Source organism: Cottoperca gobio, chromosome 14, assembly GCF_900634415.1.
Source record: "Cottoperca gobio chromosome 14, fCotGob3.1, whole genome shotgun sequence".
Classification (NCBI taxonomy): domain Eukaryota; kingdom Metazoa; phylum Chordata; class Actinopteri; order Perciformes; family Bovichtidae; genus Cottoperca; species Cottoperca gobio.
Window position 1 is genome coordinate 11,815,218 of NC_041368.1, and position 21,034 is coordinate 11,836,251.

Consider the following 21,034-nt stretch of genomic DNA (forward strand, 5'->3'; position numbering starts at 1 on the left):
TCAGCATGGCTGCCCCAAAACACTTATCTATCAGTGAGATCTTATCTTAGTTTGATGCTTTCATGCTTGAGCTTAGGCCACCTACGAAAAAAGACGTCCGCGCTGCACATGGTTAAGCAATTTTGTACATTTTTATTTTCGTCCCTTTGCACACAGATGCAGATAAATACAGAGGGAAGCGGGAGGTCATCACCCAAACACCTGCATTCGAACCAGACAACAGCCTCGGATACAAAGGTACGAACGATAATCATACTTTCCTTTTAACAAACCAATGGAGAGCGAGGATGTGTTGATGGAGTTTAGATTTCACTGCCTGGCTCTTTACACACCATACCTCTATCATTCTCCACTCTCTGGTCATACACCATGTTGTTACTGCAGCCTATACTTGTGTTAATCCAGCAGAAGGTGTTATCAATCAAAACGTGTTCTAAGTACATGTTGTTTAGTCTTATTGTCATAAATCAAAATGACAGATGTTGTTTTATCCTATTGTTTATCTACATCTAAGCGGTCTACTCTTGTCTCTGTCTTATCTTGTGCTACAGTTTGAAGGAAATGTGTAGAATAAGCCTCGACAAAGCCAGCAGTCAGTACAGTGGTGCTCCAGGTTGTGCTGATTCTGTATTTTGTCCTTTGAAAGATATAATGTTGATCCCCAATTCCCAGGAAGAGGACTATGCTTCCTTTTGCTGACAAAGACTCTAATACCACTTAATGCCAGTTCAGCAGCTGCAGACCTCAAGTGCTGTGTCCAAAGCCAACGCAGTTCAATCCCCTCTCCCTCTACTTTGACACTTTTATGGTGAGGACTCTGACTCTGTGGATGAACTGAGATAGAACAAAGCTAAAAACATTTAGGAGTTCTCTCCCTGACTGTAGTCTCTATGATTTCAGAAGATGACAAAACAAGCGTTATTACAGTCTACGCCCACAGACCCAAAAAAAGAAGATGTTTTGGCCTTTTATCTTTAGCATAAAACAATGTTTTTTTCTTTCTTTTGTGGAATCTAAATTGGAGCTCTTAGCGGCTTTCCATCTGATGTGGAGCTAATGGTTTAAATAGGGATTTTTTTATCTGGCCGTTTTCTCTTTCAAGATAAGAAGCCCTATTTTTTTTTTATACCTTTTAAATCTTTGTAGCCCAGCACGAAGAAAAGAAAAGATGACAGTGAGATTGTGAGAAGTTGAAAGGATGTCCAAGTCTTAACGACTGATAAGACCACACCGGCAGCTGCCAGTTTGCCAATTTGCAGGGAGATGGAGAAGAGCAGAGGCATCGCTATTGCGTCAGGCTCGCTCCTATTTTGCTTCAACACTTTCGTATGACTCTGAGCAACTGTAGTGCTGTGCAGCGAGAAGTGCTGACAAATATGCAAAGATACAAACGAGTGCAGGGAAATGAAAGAGCCGAAGAGCTGTCACAGGTAATCGGAAAAAAGGGGAGAGTGGTGGATCAGCATGGAAAATAAAAGCTAGAACGGCGAAAATAATGTTGTGAAAGCCGCATCTAATAGCAGAATATCTGTACCTATACCCGCACAGCTTATGCCATTGGAATCTGTCACTCTATGTAAGGTATGAGCAGAAAACCTGGGTGTATTTCTCATGGACAAAAACAGTCAACAGCGACTAATACAGGACTAGCTGAGGCCAGGTTTGTTGGTCTGTGGAGGTTCCAAATTATTTATTCCTTCATAAATATTTTTTAGGGATTTGGCTTTGTGCTTTTTGGAAATATTCCCCCCCCCCCCCCCCCTGGCAACTGGAGAGCTACTTTGAAGTGAAATGAATAAATAAAAATAGGTCTCAGTACACTTGGCACCGTCTCCTTGCAATCCTTGCCATTGCATGTGCTGTGTTGCCATGAAGACGTGCATGTCTTTGTGTCTATTTTCCACCATCTGTTTCTGGAAATGTTGGTGTTGGAGATGCTTTGGATCGTGACCAATTGTGAAACGCTCGATGGAACTCACAAACGCTGCATTTAGCTGTGTGCACCGCACCTGTTGTTATGTTGAGGAAACACAAAGCCAGAGCCCCATTGTTGAACCTCTATCCTCTTGTTATTAGTGCTTTAGCCTTACCGTGAGGACAAACAGTTTATACATATCTATGTTATAAACTAATTTAGAGCTCAGCATTAAAGCCAAAAAGCTAAAGATATATATCAAGAGAGGGCATGTTTTCTGGTAATTCAATAAATAAATGCTCTATATGAAATAACCACATGGTGAAGCCTATAATATATAATCCTGTGTGAATTAAATACTTGACACATTAAAAGTATTTTGTCATTTAATTGTGAACTTTAGTGCAATATTAACATGACAGTTTCACGTGAAGTTATAGGGGGAGGTACTCTGGGGGATTATATTTCCAGCTATACACCGACTATGTTAACATGTCGATTAAGTCCAGTTTGTTAATTGCATTGACATTTGTGGCAAATCTTCAAAACAATCTTCAAATGATATGTCACATCAGGTTTTCTGGGAGATTTGAGTTAGCATGTGCTTGTTATTGTCAATTTAGACGACACAATTGTGTATCAGGATATCTTTATACATGATTTCCATTGAAATGTGATAAATAATCATATTGAATTTTCGCCCACGCATGTAGTAATTATCCAGTCATTACATGACCAGGACCGTATTGTTCTCTACAGTAGTATTGTGCTATAGCATTCATTCAATCTCAGCCCACTGAGCTGCCAGAGTCTTTTACGGGGATAATATTTACTTGGAGGAAATACAAAAATGTGAACAAAGACCCCTGTGGATTGTTTGTATAAGGGGGGACGGGGACGGGGACGACACACACACAATAGCAATGTGTTGCAAAGATGAATTAATAGAGGAAATTAGGAAATATAGCACAACTGTATATAGTTGTGTTGCTACAAACATGTTGAATAGGGTATGGGAATAATAACTTGCACAAAGGCAAAGAAAAGAGAGTGGAAGGTGTTATATAAAAGCAGAAATGTGCTCATGGTTGGATTGTAATTTCCCACATTATACTGTTGTTTACCAAACGTGATGGCTCAGCCCCCAGCGATCCACAATGGCCAATTAAAGGATTTGAGGCAAGAGGTCAGAAAGGGCCGAGTGAGTCAACTTTATTCCTCCTCTAAATGTGACTTAGAAGACCAGAAGCTTTACTACCTTTTCTGCAGCGTTGTAGTGAAACAGGGAGATGAAGTTTGTCTAAATGTACAATTACCGCCTCTTTTCCTCTGTTACTAATTTTGGTTGGACATGTTAATTAAGGAATTTTGAAGTGTGCACTTTTTTTTTAATGGTATTTTTTGCATATACTTAACTTGGCATATTTCTGTATTATCACACAGCCTGCCTGCTTGTTCCACTGGGGCTTCAGTGTGGAGCAGAAGTAAACAGTAACTAAGTACATTTACTCATGTACTGTACTTAAGTTCAATTTTGAGGTACTCTACTTGAGTTTTTCCTGCTGCTCGATACTTCTACTTCACGACAATTCAGAGGCAAATATTGTACTTTTTAATTCTACTGCATTTATTCAATAGCTGAAGTGACTTTGAAGATTTAGTTTAATAATACAAAAAATATAGTCAAGAAATATTGTATCATGTGTTATTAGTGGTTGAGATAAACTTTATTGATCCTTTGGTGAAATTTACTAGCTACCCGGCAGTACATATATATATATATATATATATATATATATATATATATATATATATATATATATATATATATATATAGTCAACAAATATGCTCCTCCTCCCTTGTGCAGAATGAGTACTTTCACATTTTGTACTTTAGAGTACATTTTGAATGCAAGACTTTTACTTAAAGTCAAACATTTCTACACTGTGGTATTACTGATTTTACATAAATAGACAATCTGAGCACTTCTTCCACCTCTGGTGTGGAGTGGGCAGAATTAGGACGCAAACAGACTTAACCTTGAATATCAATATTTCAAAAACAAAAAGCGAACCCCAGACTGTGCTGCAGCCCTGCAGCCAGCAGAGGGAGTGCTGACCTCCCGTAGACAGCAACATACATCTTTAAGGTTCACTAGGTCAGCGATACACTGTCTCTATTAACTATAAGGATCAATATTTATTCATCTAAAAGTATTTTTACTCAAGTATAATTTAGTTTAGGCTATGTGATTATTACCTCAGCATACGTTAAGCATCACATTTCTAATGCACTTAGAATGTCATTTAATTTCCCAGTGGTGTGTTGAGAAGTCAGGGGATGAAAACCACATTGATTTTTGTCATGGAAAGAAGAAGCACAATGCTGATGGAAGAAGGCACATTTCACTGGCTCATTATAAATACACTGTTTCCCTCATATGATCTGCCTGAGCTGGTCCCTGAGGGTTTAATGAGGACATAGAGAAAGTGCACGTCCTTCTGCCTTGATAGTAGGGATAGAAATAATATAAATCATTCATCAAGGTCAAATCATGTTCACTTTCCACAGCAGACACACTTTTAAATATTAAGTACACTTCTGGTTGGGGAATTCTGGCGTGCATAAAAGGCTATTGGATAATGATGGACACTTAAAACAACGCGTTTTAATTGGTGCAGCCAATTGGATTCACGGGTTGTCTTTTAATAAACTCGAAACGGCTTGAATTAAGGGACTTGGTGTTCTCCTATTGGATATTAAAAACTCTCACATCCACATTTCCATAGTTTTCAGTCATTTAAAAATGTTTCAAACATGTATGAGGCAGCCTGGATCTTCTTCTTTTTTTTGTGTGTGTGTGTAAGAGACGTGCTTGATGTAGTGGAGCCTCGTGTTGTGAATGTATCCTTATGCGGTTAAACGGTGCCTGACTCGCAGGAATCTCCTCTGCACAACAGAAAAAGCCTCTGACTGGTTAGGAAAAACCAAACCAGCTCTGAGCGCAGAGACGCGCGGCGCCTCATCCAACCAGCGCCAGTCCCACCAAACCAGGGGGTAAAACTACACGTTTAAACCATTAAAGTGACTGCAACTGGAGGACGCGTCGGCTCTGTTGGATTCTTGCTTTCAATTCACCTCCCGGAACTCTTCTCCCGAAGTGGAACTAATAGAGTATCTGATCACAGATGAATTCCGCGAAGTTATCAGCATTTGGAAGTGGGGGAAATCCAAGTGGCGTTGAGTGGATTACTTCTCGAGTAACCCGCAACGATGCCTCCGACTGATCTCAACTTTGAATCGAATAGAAATCCCCTCTGCGAGGAGCAGTTCTGAACAGTATTATCTGTGTTACTGCGGAGTTCAGGAACTCTCCTCCACCCGGATCCCCATCACCGGCTCTGCAGTGGAAGTTGTGCTTTAGATGAAATAGGCAACACAAGCGCATTCCAACTGGATTTACACCGTTTCCAGCTGCTCTTGAATGATGCCTGCGTGTCTGACGGGGATTTACTGTCTACTGGCATTTCTACAGATGTGTTCAGGTATGAGTTTCTTGTATTTCCAAGAAAGCTTTCCCTTATGTTTTCATAATGGAAAGTTTTTTTTTTTTTTTTAAATAGCTGTTAATGTGCTACGTGCGTATACATGGAAAGAGAATAGCGATGGTGGAACAGAGAGAGGAGTGAGAGTGGGTGATGGATTTGCTAAGTTTTGACCCGTCATGGCACCCTGCTGGTATCTGTGTCACCTTTTTCTTCTGTGTAGCCAGCAGTATCTGTATGTGGCCCCCTGACCCATGATGCGTGCTTGCTCAAAGTCACCCATTTATCTACATGCTCTGCTGCAGTCCACTGGAACACAGCCTTTTACAAGCAGCTCTTATCACACCGGTGGAAAATGAATTGCCACAATAAGTGTCCAAAGAGCAAAAAAAAAAAAAAGAGATAGAGTCAGGTTCATGTGAGAGCATGTTGTTTTATGTATGATTAAATCACTGGCATGCCCAAATGCATACAAGGAGTCACAGTAGGACATAGTAGGTTATCATCCTCAGTCCTCAGTGACATTTCTCATTGCATGAGCTGCAGGTTAATGAGGAACTGCACTTGGACCATGCCTTTGTACCAGTCGGACCAGTTAGGATGTGTTACTTCCAATGGATGGCAAATGAAGTGTTCTATGCACTGGCAATGTCACTCATGGTAGATTCACTACTAAATTAATCTGGAAGAACATTTAAATACATTTTACTTTTGACTTTTTGTTGAGAGAGACATTTATAGTCCCATGCTCACTGGTATTTTAGTTTACGTGATATTTTTCATCTAGTAACTTCATTTTTGAGTGTGCATACTCAAGCCCAGCATGACATGTACAGTATGTTGCAGCATGCATTGTTAATATGGCTGCAATCTATAACCAATATATTTCATTGTCGATTGATCCGTCTATTATTTTCTATAAGTAATATATTAGTTACTAAGTTAGTTAGTTCAATAAAGTGCCAGAAAAGAGTGAAACATTTCGATCAGTGTTTCCCGAAGCCGAGGTTACTTTTCTCAAAGGTCTTACTTTATCCATAACTCAACGATATTCATAGAGGAGTGAATTAATACAAAAAAAATTCACATTTAGGAAGCTAGATACATTTTTTTTCTTAAAAAAATGACTCAAACCGATTAGTCGATTATTCAAATAGTTTGCGATTAATTAAATAGTTGATAATTAATTAATTAATCTTTGCAGCTCTAATTGTTAACCATAATCTGGGACAGAGAAAAAAAAGCTTTGGATTACACATGTTATGTTTGTGCTGTGTTTCTGTTGGAGGGTCAGGGTTCACGCTGGGAAAATGAACCCAAGCAAAACATTGATGTAGCACTGATACTGCAGGTGGAGGTTGTCGTGCACATCAGCAAAGAAAAGTTTTTGTTGGAGTGCTGACAACATTCTTATGTTCCACTCGACTTTACTGTCTCACACATTCTTCTTTAGCCTTGATTTCACCTCATATGTGGCCCGGTCAAGCAGCAGACCTCGCAGGGGTATCCATTGAAGGAGCATTAGTAGACACCACCTCCTCCACCCATGACACACTAATATTATACAAAATATAGTATAGGGCTGCCCCCTCTCAGTCGATTAGTTGAGTAATTGGTCGTTTTGGTGTTAGTTGACTAAGATTTCTTAAGACGATTCGTCATTTTTGGAGGCTTTCTTCAAGCTGAATGACTATTTTACAAGAAACTTATGAGTGCATCTCTGGCAAACACTTAAGTGTTGCTTTTGCATGATTCTTTGTGGAGAAACTCATCGATTAGTTGACAAACTAGTGTTAGTTGAATTCCTTTAGTTGAGGACAGCCCTAATACAGCAGCAGTACAGTGACATAGACTTATAATAGTCGGTAGCTTCATTCCAGATATTAGATAACAAAATATTTTACCTACGCACCTGCTGTTGGGAATCATGGCTCCCCAAAAATACATTAGGCTGAATACAAGGGTCAACAGCATGCCAAATAGAGAATAAATTAAAAAATATATATATTTTCCTTTACATATTTGAAGCTACTGAGAGGATTTTAGGCTAGAGTAAAGCTTCAGCCCTAATTAGTTGTAGTAAATTAGTCATTTCTGTTGAAACATTCACCAATAATCTGACAAAATATCAATGCATCTCTTCTTGGAACCACAGGCGATGGAAAATAAGCAAGTAAAATAATAAATAAATCAAAAATGTTTTTAGAAATTCGAAAAGTCCCTCAAATTCCCGACTGGCGCCGGTCTTGTTCACTCTGTAACACAAAGACAGCTGTCAGTAACATTAGCAGTGGCCACAGACTGAAAAAAGAACAATATATTTTCAGCACTAGAACTTTCATAAGTGTCTGTCACTGAGTGATGGCTTTATTTGGCTCTGGTCTTCCTTTTCTTTGAAAGCGTAGAGGCAGATTTTCCAAGGTTTTTGCTCTCGTGTGGGTTAAACCTTAATGGGTGTGACGCATTCTTTGAAATGAACAAATTATGAGTGTTATTTATGTAACATTTTCCAAACCAAAGATAATGCACCAAATGTTTCTGTTTCTAGCTTCTGTGACCATAGCAGAAGCTGCACAGTGTCATGTGGATATAATACAGCCTATTTAGCAACTGTTTTCTTACATTTCCGTAGCGGTGACTCAAACGAAGGAAACATACTAAGGCTGGCCTATCCACATCAAGACCACAAGAAAGTGTATGACACAAATTTTCCAGTTAGTTGTCTCTAAATTTCCAAACTGACAAACTTGGTGACCACGTAATCCTGAGAGTTTCAAGAGCACTTCAAGGCGATGTGTGCTGTTCTATGCGTTTTTAGAGGAGTTCTCTAATCCTTCAACAACGAATAGTTAAATGTACACCTGACATGAAACTAACCCCTTAGTATTTATTTAATTCAATGGCCATGTTTGCCTGTGAGTGTGTTTACCACATCCCTATCTCGCCATCGATTACAGGGATTTTTCGACATTATATCTGGGATAGCTGCCAGGTTTACATGCCTGCCCTTGAAAATGATTGCTGCTTAACAAATTGCAATCATTATGATGACAACATGTTTTTTTCCACCCTACTTTTGTTTAATGTATACCAACTCATCCCCTTGTACAGTATCTTAACTGTAGCATAAAAAACGTACAAAGGTCCATCATTAAAACATTGCGCTGTGCTGTTAAGTGACTTCACCGTACTACTGGAACTCCCCTTTGTTAAGAGTTTATTCTCTGCATAATAAATCTGCCGACGGTAATTGGACGATACATAATAATCTAAATGATGGCCATTAAAAGCACATGCTCGTGTCGAGACGGCTTTTGTCCCTTTCATCCCGCAGATCTTAATTATGCATCCCCAGAGTGACTGGCCTCGACGTTCTACCTGCTGTGTTTTTATGGTCTGTAAACCGTGTCTAAAAAGGAACCGTGGGACAATAAAAGAACGGCTCGTCCGTATTCTTATGACTCTTGTGCTTCCAAACTGGATTGGAACGCTCAGTTAACCCTCTCAGTTCTGCCGGGACTGATGGGAATAATATCGTCATAATAACCATACTAGCTAAGCTAATAACTAGGCTAATGACTTTAGCAATAAGTGACGAAGGCCCTCTGAGGCTTATTTTATCTTTATAGACCCCCTCGTCCATGTGTTATCAGTGGAGTAGCACGTACAAGAGGGGCTCAGAGACCAGCAGCCTAATTCCATCACTGGCGTGTGCAGCAGCCCCAGTTGGGAACAGTTTGATTGAGACATCTGGCTGGCCTGCTGGAGTTAGTTGCACACAGGTCAGAGTTCACGTGTACCTACTCATGCTGCGTTGGCGACTGACACTCACGGCTGCGAGAGGTTGCCTGTTGTGACCCAAAATACCGCACGCCGCTTGATACAGAACTCTGGACTTTAAGTAATAACGGCTTAATTGGGGGAAACTGACCCACTGTGTCTTCCCCTAAGCTAACAAGACTCCCTGTAGTCTTTGTGGTGGTGACAGTGATGAGGCGAGTCCCACTACTAATGAGGACTTCTTTGCTATGGATGATGGGACTGATGGGACATCTTTGCGCGCCGGCGAGAATTCCTTTGTTTGTTGGATGGAATTGTTAACTTGCTTCTTTTCTTCCTTAGAAGTAATGCAACTAATAAGCTTCACTAGAGACCAGTTTGGTTGGAAAGGATCTTCTTTAATGTTGGTTATTTGTTGGAACACGTCATTGTGAATGATTCCGGGCGTGGTCCTTCGCTGCGTCACTCACACTGACTGAGAATCTGCAGAAACCCTTCTGTTTTTTAAGAAAGGTGCACTGGTTTGCTTGCTAATTTAGCACGTGCTCTTTTATTCTTCACTGCTGGCAGCGACTCGCCAGCACATCGGGCTTTTTCACTTCTGAATGGCTTTAAGGCTTTTAAGCAATTTATATTTTTCTCACCCATCCCTTGGGATCCATCAATCCTGGTTTTATGTTTATGTCTGGACTTTGTAAGCCATTTTTTGTGTTTATATTTGGAAAGGGTTGAGTCCGATAAACACCTTAAGCCTTAAATGATGTGTTCATTGTTACACAGAGTATTCACAGAGTCAGTGAAGAAGAGGTCATGCCAAAGGAATGTTGTTTGACACAGGTATTTTTGAGGTCATTATTAACTCATGTGAACTTTGTCCCCCAGGAACTGCAGAGAAACTGAGACTGTATCCCTCTTTCCTCTCAAACAGCTGCACACGTTGCTGCAAATGTTTGCTCCTGAGTGAATGTGCATACATGCATATATAATGGTGTTAGCGTAAGCTCGATTTTAAATGTGTGTTTTCGGATTGTGTGCTGAAGGCTGTGTTTCATGATTGCTTGCCTTGTTTACTCACTGGTTTCCTGTGGTGTTGTGAGGCCGAGCGTGGTTGCCAACCCTAAGGAACAGTAGCTACTGAGAGCTTTAACAAGCGCCCGCGAGCCTGGAGTTCACAGGTCATCACACCTCCTCACAGACACGTTCATAAACGTACACACACACAACTGCTCATTTTGAAGAGGATCGATAACGATCTGCCCGCCATGGAAAGGTAGCAGGTTCCTTGCCTGAAGGATCCTCCCACACCCGTACTACTTCCTTGAACCTTTTCTTTGTAACAATCACAGCATAGTTCATTTGGTCAGCAAGATAGTTCAAGTTCTTATTAAAGCACAATAATGTCTTCATTAGGTGCAACTAGAGCTGCAACCCACAGAAACAGAAAACAGCCTTATATGGAGATTTCCTTCTTTTCACTGTTTTATATCATATTAAATTGAATATCTTTGTATTTTGGGCTGACAAGACACAATTCTTCACAATTTGTTTGACCAAACAATAAAGTTATTAATCTAGAAGATGATTGTCAGATTAATCGTTATTGTATATTGTATATTTTGAATATCTTGAGCTTGTCACCCAGAGGTGACAATACACTTCTATAAAGTTCTATAAACTTAGAATCTCCCCTGGGTTTGTGGTTTATTTCCGGGCTGTTTGTTCTCCTTCGACCTTAGTTTCCTGTTCCGAGGTCAGGGTCCAGCTTTGGCTGTGAGACACTTTGGATAATTATTTATGTAAATAAATCTGCTCTCTTACACAGAGCACTCTCTGAAACAAATTGTTGTACGTTTGTGTCCCTACAACTTGTCCATCCGTGCCACCAATGATTGATGTGCTGCAGTGGTCGTCATGGATCTGGGGTTTGAGAGTAATTGGGAGAGTTAATATTTTGAAAGGGCAGCTTTAAAGGTCATAGTAATAGCATGACCTCTGAGATGCTTCTCAAGGTTACATCTGTGTGAGTCATCTCCTCTCCAGTCAGGCGCATAATAATCAATGGAATTGATACTCTCCCAGTCACTTGGCTTATAGAATCGATAAACCGGGGTCTACTGATGCGTCCAGTTCAATTGCCCGTTAAAATAATGAATCAAGAATCCTTCTTTGACACATTGAACTTATTTAAATTCAGTTTAAAATGTATTCGGACAGCCTTGATCAGAGCAACATCTAAACCAGCACCAGTCCTTCACTTGGTTCGTCAAATCCCAATAAGCCTTCAGTGATGATGAAAAGAGCGGGTTGAATCAGCAAGCCAGTATGAGCATGAAGCCCTCAGGAATGACCTTGTTATTACAGGGTTAATGTTACCTTCATTAACCAGAGGTGGACTCTGGAATGTCTCCCAAAGCATCTCCACCATTTTGACATACAGTCTCATTAGTTAGTGAGAGAGCCAGTGGGAGATTAGTAGGTCGACAGACATGGGTTTTTCAATGGCCGATTTAGAGAGCAGGGCAGCTGACGGACGATTTAAAATGTCGATATATATATATATATATATATTTTTTTTTTCTTTCTTCCACCTGATAAAATACAGCAATTTATTAATAATGACAAAATTGCTGAACTTAAATTCATATTCATTTAACACTGTTTGCGTTGTTTCTGCTTGCTTAAGTAGATATGCACTCTGTCTACAGTGCACTAAAAAGAAAAGTCCACAGGTAATCAAGAAACTCCACTTTGTTTGTTCATCTGTTTGATTTATTCTTAGTATTTAAAGCTAATTTCTTTCATTCAGCATGATTAACTGAAGAGACATTTCAATCCTGTAAAGTAGACTTGTATGTTTAGTTTGTTTGATACAGGGGTTAACAGCAACTAACAAGTAATACAAACATTTCCTAAGAGCTAATCATAAAGTATGTAACAGGATTATGATATGCTCATCTATTTTATCTATGTTATGGTTATGGAAATACTTTTTTTAAATTGTATTTCACCTTCCGTATCACAGTGCTTTTATTACTTTTCCCTGCTACTTTTGATGTCTAACTGACCAGTTCACAAGAAAATAATTATCTTTTTATTTTCGCCCCCTAGGCATCAATCAACTACAGATTTTCCATTTGCGTATTCAACTCTACAGTTTGTGTAAATAAGACATTTTTCTTTTTTATGGTCAAAAAAGAAAAAAAAGTGTCTCGGATCCAGGCAGCACGTTCTTACATTCCATTTCTCCCATTTCTGTGCTGGTTTACAATACAGCCTTCTTCTGCAAGTCCATATTACCGGGGGCTGCAGAGATGTGTGGCAGCCACCAAAGAATGCCTCGAGTAATGAGGGAGTAAGGAAGAAAAAGAAAAGTGTGGGCAGGGATTGTGTCAAGGTGTTAGGAAGAGGGAAGAAATCTTTGGTGTTTTTTGGTGTTAGGAAATACAGCAATTAACTCATGTTCAGAATATGTATGTATGAACAGGATAAAAGGAAACTCCAGACAGTCATTCATGTTCCCATAGCCTGTAATTTTCCACTGCAATAAGAACCATTCTAATCAACCAAATTACCTGTACTGTTTTGCTCACTACAAACAGCGGCTTTATTGTGACATGTACGATTGGTATCATGTGTGGACTGTAGCCAGATTTTATAAAGCCGCTTTATTCCAAACAATGATTGTTTGGCAGTGAGAGGTATGACAAATTGTTGCGTTAAGCTTCTTTTTTTTTTTCACAAATCATTGCAACATTACATTAAACAGTCGAGTGGAACCTCTCTCCGACTGGCGGATCATTACAACTTTTGCCAAGATTTTTAGATTGCACGCTGAGTTTTGCACTCTTTACGGAAATGTGTTAGTGATGGTTTACCGCAGAAAGACCTCGTACCTTTCAAACTCAATCCACGCAACAATATAGGAAATCAAGCTGGAAAGCTTGGCTTTAACCGTATTCCTCACGTCAACAACCAAATCAACAGATCAACAGCACCACCACGAATGGAGCCAAATAAAAAGCTGTTAAAACAGATAAATTCTCGAATTCCTACCACATGAAAAGTTTTAATCCTCTTCTCAAAATCAGTTGGGAAAGTTTATCAAAGGGTAAGCTTTTAACTTTTCATAGAAGAAAAAGCATTGAAGTCTGTTCACGAACACGTCAATCCTTCAAAGCAAAAACGAAGTGAAAAGCAATTTGTCCAGACAAAGTTAAAATGATATTTGCCCAGTGAAAGTGATTGACACAAGCAGGTTTGCTGTGAAAAAAACCGAGGTCAGTACATTATGGATTTCCTGGAGCCGGTTCTCTTCCACGCTGAACTCTGACTTCTTGGCTGCTCGCGCTGCGGTGCTTTATTGCCACTTGTAGTATTGCTGCAGGTACTATTGATATACATGCTTTATTAGAATGGGGTTTGCTCTTATGCACTGCGTTTGTACTTTAAGCTCTTGGCTTTTTTGTATTAATTAAGTCATTTCAGGTTCTCATCATTAATTTAAGACATTAATCTTTGGAATGGGTGATTTCAAGGCATATATTCTGTGGCCACTGTGTGCTGAAAGTGCAAGGAGATCTACCTTTTAAAAATGAATGAACGAATAAGTGTATTTCCACCGAGGTAGAAATGGGCACCACCACCACCACCACCACCACCAGCAGCAGCAGCAGCAGCAGCAGCAGCTGTGTTTTGATAAGATTTGTATTTGGCTCCTTGGCTTGACGGATGCCAATGTGTCAGACACCCGTTGCTTTTTTTTGAAAGTTGGACTGCTGCCTCAAAATTTGAAACCACATTGACAAACAACAAAACACATTTTAGTGTTATTTCTCTACAAGCTAATGTCAGGTTAGTGTGTTAACTTTCCACCGTTTCATTAATCTGTTTCTAGTTAAGACACTTTTATTACTTACTTTTTAATCCAAGTTTGTGTTTGCAAGGCAACAAAGTCAGACACTAAGATGTCGGTCAGACTACCTCTGATGTGGACATAGAGCTTTCTATATGCGTGTGTAAATATTCTCTATCTTGCATACATTCTTGATATTACCATTAAGCACACACAAGTGAAAGGTGGCAGGCAGCTCAGATAGCTGGACATCAGTATCACAAGAGTGATGAGCTTTGCAATCTGCATGTTGTTTGAGAAAGAGAAGCCAGCGATGCATTTTAAAGGAACAGTTTGAGACTTCTGGAAACTTTACTTACTAATTAAAAAAATAAATATGTGAGTAGAGACTTATGCTAAGCTAAGCTAATTGTCTCCTGGCTCTAGCTTCATACTTACTGTAAAGGGTAACTTTGGTGTTTTTTAACCTGGACCCTATTTTCCCATGTTTTTGTGTCTAAGGGACTAATGGGACAACAATTCCTTTAATTGGTCCAGTATTGAGTGAGAGTGCTGCAATATAATACCACCGGGCAATTCCGCACCATCAATATACTGTATGTCCACAAAAAGAGCTTGTTTTTGGGTTTTTTTTACAACTGATTGGACATGTTGCTTTGTGTTTGTATCATTTCAGTGTCAGGCAATATTATGGAAATGACGCTACACTTTTCACTTGATCCGGTTTAACAGTTGAAGTTTCGCTCAAGGAAAACTCTCCATCTGAAATCTCGCATCACACACACATTGTCAACATTCAGCAATGACATTAAAAAATGAAGATAACACGCTTTCTGTACTCCTACACAACAAACTGTAGCAACACCGACACTCCTCTCTTCAACTTTCACTCACATTTCCACTGTTGTCTTCCGGCAACAATTCTGGAATTTCCCCATTGCGGCCCGTTTACCGGATACCAGCTGCAGCACTCTCGCTCAATACTGGATACATTTTAAAAGTTGTTGTCCCCATTGCTTAAACATGGTGAAAATAGGGTCCTGGTTGAAAAATACTGAAGTTACCCTTTAACAGCGAGTGGTAGCAATCATCTCATTTAACTCTTGGCAAGACAGTGAACATTGTGTCATACTATTCCTTCAGACGTAATCGTAATCCAACTCGAAGGGTAGCAATACCATAGAGCTGGTATTCTGACACAGTAGGGCTTATTGCAGAGCGACGTGAGATCCATCTAACTCTTCTACTGAATGACTCTACACAGGACTACCTTGTGGCTTCTTATTAATGTCCTCTTTGACGATGATATATGATTGTTTTTGGTGTCAATGCAGTTCAAAAACATCCAGGGTCATCCGGCTCATTATGCCTCTTCATTCCTCGTCATTTACAGTCTGAAGAGTGGTTTAAAGGCAAATCTGAGCTCTTTTCTTCCACTGTTTAAATTCCTGTGTGTCTGTTGATATTGAGATATTACACACATGTGTCTGTGTCCGCATGCACACGTTCATGAAGTGGGACTTTAATAACCAGAAGTCCTGTGAGAGGGCTTCAGTGCTGTAGATGGGATTGGTGCTCTGGGCGAAGTCTCTCTTCCCGTCACAGTACGACAGTCTGTTCACATCTGGGCTGCCACTACCAGGGGCGCAATTAAGATCCAAAATAAATGTAGGTCACGCAGACATGCACTTGTGACATGCAATGACACAGCAGGAAGCTAATGTTATATTAATGTATTAACTCAGTTAGTGTATCGAAACAGGTTTCAAATGACAGTTTTATAACTTACAAGCCTCAAAGGAAATTAAGGAAACATAATAAAGTGCAGATGGTCAAATACACATTATACTAAATATTGTAGACTAACTGATGATAAGATATTAAATCAGTACATGCAAGATTAACCCAAAGTGGATTTTTTTCTCTTTAATAATAACAAACTACATCCCTGCCACTGCAATGTCAATGGCCTATACAGCCTGCTTACTTTCCACTGAAGATTTAATGGAGTATGGATAAGCCTCTTAGATGGGCTGCTGCTGGCCTTTCCAGGCAGTTGTGCTCCTAAGGTGTTTCTTATCACAAATACAGCACAGCTCAACTGTTCATATGTCACAGCAATATATCGTCAGTATATAAAAATGCTGACAATTGTGACTCAATTAGGGATTACCAGTAAACAGTATGAGCTGAGCTGCGAATATATCGCATGTCATGTCACATTTGAACAAATCCAAATCATTTCAATGAACTGAAGCACCATCATGTTGTTGGATTCGTACACACTGCAGGAGCATTAGATGAAGAATGCAGTTTGTTTTTTAGTTTGAAAAACAAAGACCACAGCTTGTGTGTTGTTGACAGCCTGATGGATTTATTTTCCAGTTAAAGTGTCCTGGTGACCTAGTTGGCTCAGATGTTTATCGGTACCAGCAATGTTCTGGTTTGAGTCTGCCCTGGGGACTTCGCTGCTTGTTACCTTTCAAGTGAGCATTTAACAGCTGACAACCCAAAGTAGATTTTGTTCTCACAATATTGTGATATTAAACACACAGAAGGAAAACAATTAAGGACCCGGCTTCATAGTACATAAATAAATATTTGCACAATATTCTCAATGAAGGAGGGTCATGAAGTCATTTATATTAAACGATTAATCGATCATTTAATCGACATATAAATAATAGTCAACAATTTTGAGAATATATAAATTGTTTAGTATTAGTTGTAATTGTTTAAATATATAGTATTTCTTTTGTTAAGGGAAACATGCAAAAAATTCACTGTTTCAAGCATTTTCGAAATAAAAAATAAATAATTGGGGGGGCTTTTGGTCCGACAAGATTTAATTTAATTTAATATTTAATTTAAATACATTCGTTTGGGCTTTGGGAAATGGTAATGAGCCTTTTTCACTATTTTCTGATATTGTATAGACAGTTCATGTATTCATCGTAAAAAATAATAATTGACAGATTAATTGATATTTAAAAGCATCAGTTGTTGCTGTTCCAAAATCTTTCTCTGCATCTTGTAATATGTATTCTTAAGCCGCTCGTGTGTTAAGCTTGCAAGCGTATTACTTGTGCATTCCCAGTCAGTCCGTATCTTGCCCCAAACATCTGGGTGCTGCAGTTGGGAGGTGTTATCTTGTCCACGACCTTGACTCTCCCCTCTGCAGACTGCTGCATTGTGCATTGTGTTGTTAGAAGGGTGTCAGTAGAAGAAAAACTCACAATTTTGTAATTCAAGTTTTTCATTAATTCCATGTGATTAAAATCACTTTAACAAATGCAATTTAAGAAGATCAAATGTGTGAGCGCAGCGTAAGAGAGAGTGCGGTTGCAGACACCTTGTCCTGGCCACACACAGACATAGTAACACACTCACATTCCTTCCCCCACATACTTGAGTGAATGACAGTGTTCAACTGTTCCACTTAATTGTAGTTTATACAGCCTGTGAAAGAATGCTCGGCATTTATTGGTTCCCTGTGTTTTACTTTACAAATGAATGAGTGTGTGTGTGTGTATGTTTGGAATATGTGTCTCCTAGGGATGAGCAACACAAATGGTTTATTTTCCAATGTGCACCTTTTTTTTCCTTCTCTTCGTCAAAGGAATAACACAATGTTTTGAGGAAATACCCTTATTCACTTTCATGCCAAGAGTTAGATGAGAAGATAGATATCACCGTCTCTTTATGATGAATATGAAGCTAAATCCGGCAGTAGTAGCTTAGCTTAACATAAAGACTGGAAACGTCTAGCTAGCGTGGCTCTATCAAAAGATACACAAAGTCCCTCCACTACTCTGTGCACTACTCCCTTTAAAACTCACCAGTTAACATGTTATATCTTGTCTGTTTAATCCATAAAAAACGACAAAAACAAGATGTGGTTTTATGGGGGGTTCTGTGCAGGACTATTTCTTCTTAGCACAGTTAATTTAAACAAACCGTCTAACCGTTTAAAGAGAGTGACAATTATGCTGTTGTTCTTGTTAAACCTTTTTGCCGCTATCACCAAGATGCAGCTCCAATGTGCCGGCAAATTTAAATCCACATGGTGATTTATTCACACATTGATTGAAAGTTAGTTATTTTCAAATGTTTATTACCAGTATTATTAATAGGCTGGATATATATACCAAAATAGGCTATATATCATGATTCATTGGGAGAAACAAAGCAATTTCATGTCAAATCCGACATTCAGCACCCCCGTGTAGCCTGAATAGAATGATCCTTTGTTTCATAACCACAGTTTCCTGCCACTGTGACGATTCCACTGTGAGAGTAGCAGTCCTTGGCACATCGAATAGCCGACTATTCGGTGTCACGCCGATGTTAAGTGTAAGGTTATAATGTCCGTGCTGTACACCTGCGTGAATATGACTTCAGTCCTCGGCCTGAAAGAAACGCTATGCCTCACTTATTAAAGCTAGCAGGGGCAGATATGAGGTTCATCATCATTTCTAGGTATTATGCTTCACTATGGAGAGAATTAGTTGTAGGTGTATGTGGATGGCTTTTAAAAATAAGTTTTTCTTGCAGCATGATTTCGTCTTTTGTGCTTTTGTGTGCATTTAACCTTTTTGTTACAGAGTCGGCAGTGTTATAAAACAGGCCTCCCTTTGATCCCTTTTGATGTAGCGCTGAATCCATATTAGTCAGAACTTGGCCGTAGAAGAGAGGATTTGTTGGATGTTTTGCTGACATTTCTGTATAATCAGATGTGCTTAAAATACCAAAGGTGGTGCATTGATGCACAGCAAACACTTGCACAATATCACCCACTTGTCACACGAATGCTTTGCTGCTGCTAGTTAAGTGTTGCAGAGTCAGACGGATGTCTAGCCTGGGTCTGTGAAGTGTATTTTAGGATGGAAATGATGACAGCAGTCAGTTATTATTCAGAAATAGAATTAATTCTGCATTATAAAGTCATACCTAATCTGCTATTTTTGTGTAATAGTGTTCTCACACTGTATGTCAGGCCAAAGGTGGAGAAGTGCCAACATCTGTTTAACATTTACTGGCCAGTGAAATTTAAAAATACATTATTAATTTCTGACCACTAACCAAACATAAGACAACTTCAGTAGTTTACTTAGTTCAGTTGAGGTTTTCCTTGCAGTACTCTTTATAGAGTTTCTCTGTGTAGCTTGTGTAGACTGTATATAAGACGTGAACCTAGTCACAGTGACATGCAACACTGATTTGAAGTCTCAAATTCGGTATTTTGGCTGCCGACATCTTGTTTTTTGGCCATCCCCATCTTGTCACCATAAAATCATGGACAACACCCAAACCTTATCACTCACAAGGTCACCACGCCCTAAAGCATACTCTGCTTTATTGTCTATTTTACTCTAAATGGGAACTGAATATACAAGAAATGAACATCATGCTGTATTGAAGAATACTTGAAACTAGCTGTTGAGACCATAATCTCATCAGGAAAATGTTTACTGAGGTAATTACTCAAGTGAAAAGTGGAGTCATTTTCTCATTGACTTCTATAAAATCATACTTATTTGTTCAACCAGTGGAGTCGCCCCCTGCTGGCCATTAGAAATAATACAGGTTTAGGGCACCCGGAGGTGTGTAACTTGTCATGTCTGTCTCCTAAATGCTCTGTAAGCCTCTAAATCTTAGTTTTGTGTTTGCAATATCTGCCTTGTTCATTTAGTCTCGGATAGTTGTCTGTTCAAACATGTGGTGTCATTTGTCTTGCAAGATTACTGCTTTGAACTCAGAAGCTTCTGTAAATCTCTGTCTCGCCATTAAACGTGTGGGCTGATCCTAGTTCTAGCCCACGGGTTACCAAAAGAAAGAAAGAAAACTAAATGACTTTTACAGACTGAAACAAAAGGATTTTCTTAACAAGACATGGCTGTTCCATTTACTGCGCACACTTAAGCCTCCAACTAAGTCTGCCTGCCATTATTGGCTGTGCCTGAGTGTTACTCTTCCAGAGTAGCCCAGGTAATCCCACAGTACCTCAGGTGGAGATTTACCATTTCCTCAACTGTGGCTCTGGTAGGCTTGGTGTCAGAGTCACTGAGCAAGCTGATTGTGTCACACAGCTGTCAGCAGAACCAAAGGGTGCCAGTCCACAGCATCCTACATTCATAAATGTCACCCACTGCCTGAAAAGTGAGTGGAAACTGGTAATGCATCTTAAACATGTGTGTGTGTGTGTGTGTGTGTGTGTGTGTGTGTGTGTGTGTGTGTGTGTGTGTGTGTGTGTCAGCCTGTCTGAAGTTCCTTTGGAAAGGATCATTTTTCATTTTGAACTGACAGCTAGTGTGACCTCAGTGCAGTAAGCTAATTTGATTGTGATATTTGATATGTTCTCTGTATATTTCTTTGGTTTAGTTCCAAACAGGCATAGTAGCCTCCTTTCATGCACTCTAAATACATACAGCACTGTACTGTAAATTACACTGGGGCAGGTTGATCCAAGACCACCAACGTTGGAGTAAATTACACTCATATTTGTCACATTGTGTTATTAGAATCACAGAATGCATGCATCCCCTCTTCTTTTCCTCCTCCTTTCCTCATATACTTGATCCCCCATGCCAACTGCATTAACTTACATATTCACCAAACCTACTTGAATAAAATACAAAATACCTAGCTTGTTAATACAACATACTTTCCAGCACATTTTAGTCGATGCTCTCGAGAGACGCACATTTTTGGAGAAAATAGACTCTCTACCCACCTTCACTGACTGAGAGAACACCACACAGACATGCTCCTTTCTCTTTTATATGTGTTGCTCTTCACTCGCCTTCTCTCTCTAGATTTTTATAAAACAACAGAACTGCCTGAGGGATGACTGACAGAAAAATACATATTTGTAGGGGCACAGGTGCTACAAATGACCTTTAGTGTGTATCTATGTACTCCATTGTGCATCTGTGTGCATG

At 39.5% G+C, this 21,034-nt stretch overlaps 1 protein-coding gene across 2 annotated transcripts in view; it reads left to right on the forward strand.

Annotated features, from left to right (window-relative positions):
* The first annotated feature begins 5,027 nt into the window (after positions 1–5,027).
* LOC115018861 (roundabout homolog 1-like) overlaps positions 5,028–21,034 on the forward strand; it is an 86,659-nt gene continuing 70,652 nt past the window's right edge. For both annotated transcript variants that reach the window (XM_029448104.1, XM_029448105.1), the window contains exon 1: positions 5,028–5,461. In XM_029448104.1, coding sequence (XP_029303964.1) covers positions 5,401–5,461 — 61 coding nt within the window. In that variant the 5' untranslated portion in view covers positions 5,028–5,400. The remainder of the gene's footprint in view (positions 5,462–21,034) is intronic.